At 39.9% G+C, this 8,992-nt stretch overlaps 1 protein-coding gene across 11 annotated transcripts in view; it reads left to right on the top strand.

The window, feature by feature from the left end:
• Positions 1–8,992, top strand: part of mybpc2a (myosin binding protein Ca) — a 68,353-nt gene that overhangs the window by 20,437 nt on the left and 38,924 nt on the right. For 3 of the 11 annotated variants that reach the window (XM_032537629.1, XM_032537631.1, XM_032537627.1), the window contains 2 exons: positions 1,942–1,959; positions 5,576–5,596. The exons of 5 other annotated variants lie outside the window; for them this stretch is intronic. In XM_032537629.1, coding sequence (XP_032393520.1) covers positions 1,942–1,959; positions 5,576–5,596 — 39 coding nt within the window. The remainder of the gene's footprint in view (positions 1–1,941; positions 1,960–5,575; positions 5,597–8,992) is intronic. 3 more of the 11 variants (XM_032537635.1, XM_032537632.1, XM_032537630.1) reach the window with 1 other exon arrangement.

Raw genomic sequence — 8,992 nt, 5'->3', positions numbered from 1 at the left:
TATATATATATATATATATATATATATATATATATATATATAAAACAACAGTGCACGCTTCCATAGGATACAGAGCATGTTTATGGAGATTTCCTCCACCAGTGGCACGCATTCAGTAATAAGTAATGAGTCCCCTGAGAGAGAGTAAAACATACTTTGTTGTACATTTAGAGCCTATTTGTGTACAATTTCAGTTCACCTTGTTGGATTAAATGCCACTTCATATTATGGAGCAATAGCAATATGGTACGTGCAAGAAAGATGAACACACACTTCTATGTGTGTGTATGTATTTTAGTGTATGAGCAGGCGCTTCCATTCAAGATGAGTTATTGCACAAACTTTAAGTGGCTCGCTGAGAGTGTGTGAGTGTGCAGGTGCAGTGACGAGGCAGAGCATTGAATTATACTAACATTGCTTTGCGCAGTCCCTTTCTTTGAAGGAAGGGGAACACTGGCCAATAGTAATATCCTAAAAAAACAACAACAATCAATAACATTTGACTTGAAAGAATATGGCTGACATAACTTTAGTTTGCTTTTAACACCCTGGCCTTTTGTTTAACCTGCTGTGGTGTATTCACAGCCCATGTCATAGTCCAATGAAGTCCTAAACAGCTAATATGTCCCCTTAATCCTCCACTGTGTTGTGTCCACTGCGTTAGGGTTAGGGTAACCTGCTGCCATAATCTCCCTCTGATCAAATCTAAATGTTCTGCCGTCTAGTTACTGGTAGCCCTGGACGCGTAAAATAAATATCACAGACATTAGCTCACAGTGATATACACACAGGGTTGGCGGTTCGATTGCCAGCTCCTCTTGTCCACATGTTAAAGTCTCCTTGGGCAAGACAGATGGTCAGCCAGCACCTTTCATGATGGCTTGTTGCCATTGGTGGGTGAGTGTTAATGGGCGAGTGTAAAGCAAATTATTCTTTGGATAAAAGCGCTATAAAAATGCAGCCATTTAACATTTATATACCAGAGCAAGACGTTTATGATACAGTGTAAGTGTTGGCTTAAACGATAAGAGCTACTTGACCACCAATCACAGGGCTACACGGCAGATCATGGTGTTGGCGGGTTTCTATATTAGTATACAAGTGTAAATTAGCTACATTTTGGGTTATATGTAATGGACCAGAGGAAACTTACCTGAACATGTGAGTCCATAAAATCTCACACTTTCTTCTTCTTTAGTGAACTTGTAGAAGGGAGGATAGTGTGAATAGAATGCTACAATATTAAAGCCAAAAGATTAACTGAACTGTGGCAATACAATGTGACCCTACCCAATTACCTGTATATAATTTGGATCTAGCCTGACACGGGGTCCCAGAACAAGTATCAAATACCAGGAACAAACTGCACTCGGTGCAGCAGTCTAGAGAAAACACAAGATAGGAACTGTCTTTGTCCCGAGGGAACGTGTTGTGCAGCAGTTGCAGTACAAAGTAGGAAATCTAAAATATCAATAGGTACAAGGTACAAGGATAAAAATATCAATAAACAGTGGACAAAAGCCAAAATACAAACAAGGTTAGGGATTATAAATTACTCATATCTTAACAGAACAGTAAATCTGCATTAAAAAAAACGTAATTCGCATTTGAGTATACGTGTAACAGGAAAACCACTTCATTAGATTGGAGTGATTTCAGGAGGTCATTATGTTGTTTGGCCTGATTTGCACTGTCCTGTCTGGATAATTGTGTGTGTGTGTGTTTGTGTGTATGCACACTCCTCTGCTAAGACACATTAGACACATTGATTTATCTCTAAAATGACCAATATAATTTACAGAACCATTGCTAAGCCTTTTCCTGTCAGAGTTGTGTGTGTTCAGTCTGAATATGTATGAAATACTTACATTACATTATATCTATATTTCCTCTCATTTGGTCCTCTAATCTGCTTAACCTATGCCTATTCTTCATTAACAGATGTCCAGTCTGCTGTAGGTAAGCGCTTTGCTTTGTCTTGATTGTCTGTGTGTAAGTGTGTGTGTGTGTGTGTGTGTGTGTGTGTGTGTGTGTGTGTGTGCACAACCCCACACACACATCCCCCTTGTCCGATATTCTTTTGTTAGCGCTCAGGATATGTTATGAGTTATTTTGAGCAACAAGATGATAATTAAATTAGGTGGTATAGGAGCAAAATGAAGGTGTTTAATTGTGTTGTAAGCATCACACTGTGTGCAAGTACAGTATGTATGCACTGTATGATGTATGATGTACTGTATTTGTGGTATTTGACTTTCCTGTTTTAGCTTGGGTATTCTTGAATTTCACTTACCCACAGTTAATGTCTAATTTTCACTTTGTCCTTTAGCTATCATTGTAAAAGTGTCTTGTTAGCAGTGTTAGCTTTCTTCATATAAACCGTGGTGCTGACTACAGATCATGGCTTTTGGCCAATTCTAGTTACAACAAAGGGCATTTATAAAAGTTGCTCATCACAGTGAGACAACGAGTTAGCACTGGAGGACAAACACCGCTGTTTTAAACAACTATTATTTATGGTGCATGTTTTGCCCACATTTTCCCTTTAGTGAAAAACCATCTTTATTAAAACTTGTCTTGAAAGACGACTCTTTAATCATGACATTAAATCTGACTTTAACTTTATTCTGACACATCAGTATATAATGATTGAACTAAAGAGATTTGTCTAATTTCCCTGAAATTAATTGATCTGACATGCCAGAGCTCTGCTAACACTGAACCTTCTTAGAGCGTCATCGGAAAGTGTTTGGGGAAGGGCAGGCACTTTCAAAAGATCCTGTCAGGTTGAATGGATCAACCGTCCATCCATCACATCCACCATTGTTGTTCAACAATCAGCTTGTAAACCACCCGTAGCAGCCAGTCCCACCGGACGCTGATTGGTGTGGTCCGCTGGTTGTTCAGAAACAAACACATTAGGTGGGAGCTTGGCAAGAGCCATCCACCATCATCCTCCATCCATCCTCCATCCATCTTGTCTGCTTATGCGGTGTTGGGTCGCGGGGGAGCAGCTCCAGCAGGGGACACAAACTTACTTTTCGGAGCCACATCACCAGGACCAACTTGAAATAAGATATAATCCCTCCACTAGTCCTGGGTCTTCCCCGAGGCCTCCTCCCAGCTGGACGTGCCTGGAACACCCTCCCAGGGAGGCGCCCAGGAGTTATCCTTACCAGTTGCCCGAACCACCTCAACTGGCTCCTTTTGACATGAAGGACGGATGACTGAGCTTCTCACCCTATCTCTAAGGGAGACGCCAGCCACCCTCTTGGCGGAACCCATTTCGGACGCTTGTACCCTGGGTCTCGTTCTTTCGTTCTGACCCAGCCTTCATGACCATAGGTGAGGGAGAACACACTGACCGGTAGGTCGAGAGCTTTGCCTTCTGGCTCAGCTCCCTTTTCGTCACAACGGGGCGATAAATTAAATATAGTACCGCACCTGCTGCTCCGATTCTCCGACCAATCTCCCGCTCCGTTGTCCCCTCACTCGCAAACAAGACCCCAAGGTATTTGAACTCCTTCACTCAGATGGACAAGATGGATTTATATAAATACGTGATCCTATGATCTCGGCGTATCTCGTTATATCGCGATAATTTAGCTGCCGTGCAAGGTAAGTATTAGTACCAATTTTATAATTCTTTCCAGGTAACTCTTAGGAAACTTACAGTATGAGAATTTACAGACGTGTCGAATGAACAATCCGTTAATAATGGGTATTTTGAAACTTATGATTCTTATGACGTGGGACCATAATGGCTCTAATGTACGGAGGATCTGATGCGCCAAAATGTATTAAAACAAATCCATGCACAAATGAATAAGTTTTGGGAAATAATAAGGGGAAAAATATACATTATAATACATTAAATAATCAATTTACATACAGTAAATACAATTAAAAAAATGTAAAATAACACACTACATTTTAAACATAAAGCTCCTTTGAGAACTTTTGTGTTGATTCTTAGCAAAAACCTCTTTGTTCTTTCACCAGTATGTGCTCATTCATGTGTTATTCTACTTCCACCAACTAATCAAGTATTCTCGTAAGCGGAGAACATCATTCAGAATAAATTCGAGCTACTCGCTCGTAAGTTTCTATATCTTTAAATACGTTAGCCAAAAGAAGGACATACCTCAGCGTTTCACACGTTCACGCTCAGTGGCCGCGTGGCGAAAGCCAGAGAGGGGAAAGTTAACGGAGTGACTGGCCGGCAATTTGAAAGCTGGTTGCAGCTGGAGCATCACGCCTATTCTCTGACATGTGACGGAGTCGCCAAGGAAGTTAAAAGATAATTAAAATGACAACGCCAGGCAAGGCAACAAGACCAAAGTAATATTGAAGTAGCTTTTCCGAGATGGAAAGAGTCGCATGAGCAAGGCTTTAAAAGGACGCCAAAGGCTGCTTGTCTTCTCCTCTCAAGGTAATTCTGCCTATTTGTAAATTTGGCTAAATATGGCATGATTGTACAAACGCTTTTTTTTGTTGAAAAGATTGTCTACCTTGTAACAACAAACATAATCATATGTGGGCGGGATTTCCCTGGCTCAGGTCATGTAACACAGACCAGCAACAGCTAAACAGCAGCGTGTAAACGATGGAGATACTAAGAGCTCATTGCATTACGCTCAGGAAATATATTAAAAACACAAACCTCAGTTGCTTCTCTTTTACCGCTGTAAAGATTAAACATTAAAACACTTTTAATCTTGTACAATTTACAGAATAACAATAGCACTGATTCTTATTGTTACTATACAATTAACATTAGCTTGCATATGTTTGGGAACCTGATAGCTGATGTTCAAAACCAAATAATGTAAAACTATTATCACACGGGAAGGAACGATGCTAATTTTACATTTGGCCATTGTAGAGTTAAAGTGCCCATATTATCTCATTTCAGATTCAATATTGTATTTGAGGTTGTACGAGGAGAACGGCTAGTATCTAGCGCTAGCATGTGCTACGGTTAGCCACCTCATCTCGGCAAGTGATGTAGAAAGCCATGGAGATTTTGAACATCTTACCTAGAGACTGAAGGCAGAGGACATCCATAACCTGTATCTCACTCAAAACAGCATGGATGTTTTTTTCCCCCCAAGTGGCATATGTGTGGAAGCACCAGAGACACAAAAACACCCAAATCCCAGAAAAGTGAGTTTTTCTTTCACAATATAGACACTTTAAAACGCGCTCGGATGGGAGGGGTAGACCTAATCTGTTGTCATATACAATTTTACGCTAGATGGGAGAAATTCTTACACAATGTATCTTTAATATCAATTATGGTCCGTTTATCAAATAAGTAGACTGCATTTTTTAAATATTTTTTTGGTCAAACGATGGCATGGGATGGCATTTTGACCAATTAATTGTTCATTGCATTTGACCAATTTATTCTTATGACACACACACACACACACACACACACACACACACACACACAGGCCCACACACACACAAACACACAGTCTGAGGTGATCAGCGTCACTGTAGGAAGTATTTTAACCCTTCATTGTCCACACTACTAAGTTCCATGTACCAACTGTTTCTTTTCATTCAGCAAACAATGAGCCTAGGGATGGTAAGGAACACAACACACTATTTCCTAGCCTGCTTGTGCTTTTCGTTTCTTTGCTTGTTTTGTGTCAACCACTTTGTAACTTGTACATCTGTTACTGAGTGTGACAGACTGAACGTGTTGCTCCCAGAAGCCTGGGACTGCTCTGGTGACGGCCATCATTGGTGGTTTAGATCAAAGGTTTACTCACAGCAGATGGTTTCATTATTGCTTATGAACGTGATAATTCTTTTTTTGCAGAGATATAGCCTTGAAGATTTCTGGACATTGAGTATGATAATGATCACAGTAATAACTTTATTTATGTAGCAAACAAAAGTGACAAAGTGCCTCACAACAAATAGATAAAGGGACGTAGAAGAAAAGGAGGATAACAATGCAAAGACACAACTTGAAAGCAGCTCGAGCCATCAGACAAACTGTCAGATGAAGCAATTAAATAAAATACAAATATAACAGACAACAGAGAAGTTTATGACAGCAATATAACCAGAGTGATTAAAGGGGTTAGATTGCTTCCACCAAAGCATCCGAGAGAACGTTTGAGAGTGTTTTCAATGTGAAATGAACTGGTCTGGTTGATAAAAAGTGATATATCCTGCCTATACTTATGTTGGGTATATATCAAATGTGTGTGATATGTGGATATACTACAATGTGTGTGATATGTGGATATACTACAATGTACTACTACTGACTGATATAACAGTGCAAGACTGCTGGTAACCTCACTGGTAAAATGATGTATGTACAACATGAGATTGAAGGAGTTTGAGACACTTATCTGGTGGTGCTCTGATCATAAATGGAGAATATACTGAATAAGTAATGACTGTGAAATTAAACTATACGTTCTATGAATAGAGTATATTTTATGGACGGAATGGATAGATATGTTACTATTTTAGTGCAGTACTTCCCAGTCAGGGATAGAATATTTAATATTCTCTGATTTTACGGGTCCATAAATTCCTAATCATTTCCTAATAATTCTCTAGGAAGGTTCTTAGAAAGAACTATGCCATTTGGCATTAATTATAATTAAATAATCATATCCATTTGAGTGTTTTTAGTCTATGAGTAGCAGGTAAAGCTGAACAATGGGCAGTTTGTCGATAGGCAAAGTAACAAAGCAAGTATAACAGGGGCCATAAGGCATATGTATGTAAAAACATTACAAATGAATTAAAACAGACAAAAAAAGTAAATAAACAAGCAATTGTCATGGTTAAAATGCTACTGAAGCTACTGCAACTACTTGGTTAAGATTAGGGAAACACCGTGGTCATGGCTAAGAGAAACAAATGGTTGACTGTTCAAACAGGAAACGATTAATAGTCTTCTTGACCCATCTATCCACCTGGACTCCTCTCAATGTGAACTTTGCCGCTGTAGTAATTCAACCTGACTTCCACTTTTTGCCAAATGGATTAAAGAGTCACTAAAGGGCTTTGTCACCTTAACAGTAACCTAATTTGTTCTTCTTGGGAGGACAGTCTTAAACTAAACTAGTCCCAAACTCTGTCTCTATTTTTCCTAAAATAAGTTCCAAATAACATTTAGTATTTCCAGAAACGTTTCTAGAAATGATAAGGAAGTTATGAGTACATTCTAGGCCTGTAAAATGAAGTTTTACTGAATACTTTAAAGTGCTCGTATTATTCTCATTTTCAGGTTCACAATTGTATTTAGAGATTGTAACCGAATAGGTTTACATGGTTTCATTTTCAAAAAATACCATATTTTTTGTTGTGGCCTACTCGATTGCTGCAGCTCCTCTTTTCACCCTGTGTGTTGAGCTCTCTGTTTTAGCTACAGAGTGAGGCATCACACTTCTATCCCATCTTTGTTGGGAGTCGTGTTCGTGTGTTACAAGGTAACGCAAAATGAACATAAACATTCAAAAGTGTCCCCCGGGTGCAATTCCAGGATCGGCTTTACCCATTTAGCATTCTAACTGAAACCTTTTAAATCATCCTGAACATCTGAACTTGGATCTGTCCTCGGGGGCACTTTTGATTAAAAGATCAAATTAACTGAGCCCATAAAAGCAGAGAGAGAGAGAGAGAGAGAGAGAGAGAGAGAGAGAGAGAGAGAGAGAGAGAGAGAGAGAGAGAGAGAGATGCAGACGGTGTGCCTCTCTGAATTTATGGAGGCGCATGACCTTTTTTGACACGTGACCCTGGCTCCATTCTCTCAGCAACTGCTCTCGTCCAATGGATGTCCACCCAGGGCCCTACTCACTCTACGTGATTGGTGGTCCGATGTTATCTTTACCTGCTGCTTGTCCCTCTTTTCCTGTAACACTTAAGGCTCATTTATGCTCCCTTACAAAAACAAATACATCTATTTCAAACGATGTAACCGTCACTACCCACATACTTCCACATTCACTAGAGGAGGCTCGAGAAAATTGTTCTCGCTCGGACCTTTGTTACTGTCCAGCTCACATTTAAGTCCCATCCAATCTCCTCCCACCTGTTCTGTAGTTAGGTTTTGTCCATGTGCCCAGACGAAGTAAGGATAGATGTTTTAATCTTCTGACCAATTCGTCCAGCCTCTCCTCAAAAGGTTTGTAATTCCCCACCAATTCCCAGTGGTAGTGCTCCGTTTTGTCCGTCTCTGTAAGCTTTCACAAAACATGCACAAAAACGGACAAAACCAGCACAGAGTATGGACAGAAGTCTCCGTCCGTATCTAAAGTTGAGCATAAATAGCCTTTACGGTATGTTTCACCCTTTTTACACTTGGTTTTGAAATGCGTCTAGGGCGAATGGATCCCAAGTGGACAGTGCTAAATACAAGAGGAAATGACCAAAAGGCCACATTGTGGTCAGATCACTCAAACCACATGTCGAGATGGTCTAGGACGCATTTGAGCACATATCTTTTGTAGGGTTAACGTTGTATGTCCTAAACCCTGACAAGGATGTAACAGGAAAATATCTCATCAACGCAGGACGTGGTTGTTGTTTTGGTGACAGTGTATGACACTATAGCTTAACCATTTTAGGACGAGTTGGGGGGTCTTGGCTGTCCACTTCTGTTCGGATCCCTGAAACGCATTTTAAAACCAAGTGTGATCAATGCTTCAACTCAGGAAGTGAGAGAAACAAGAGTTTATGCATATTACGTACAGTTAACAACCCTCCTGACTTTAGCACAGTCAAATTTATTTTTTAACTTGGTTGCCGAAGACATAACTCATTAACAGTTGTGTGTTTTTGTAAAAGAAAAAAAAAACAGCATTTGTTAATTAGACTCAGAGAAAGAAGGATGTGTTTTTTTTTTTGGGAATGTGAAAGCACGTCGATTGAAGGTGTGAGTGTTCCTCACCTGAAGTCAAGATTATCATTGGGCCTATTAACGCTTGTGTTAAACAGCACAGCTACTGTACAG

This window comes from Etheostoma spectabile, chromosome 15 (assembly GCF_008692095.1).
Source record: "Etheostoma spectabile isolate EspeVRDwgs_2016 chromosome 15, UIUC_Espe_1.0, whole genome shotgun sequence".
NCBI classification, from domain to species: Eukaryota; Metazoa; Chordata; class Actinopteri; order Perciformes; family Percidae; genus Etheostoma; species Etheostoma spectabile.
The sequence above is the reverse complement of the archived record's forward strand: the minus strand, read 5'-3'. Positions and strand labels throughout refer to the sequence as shown.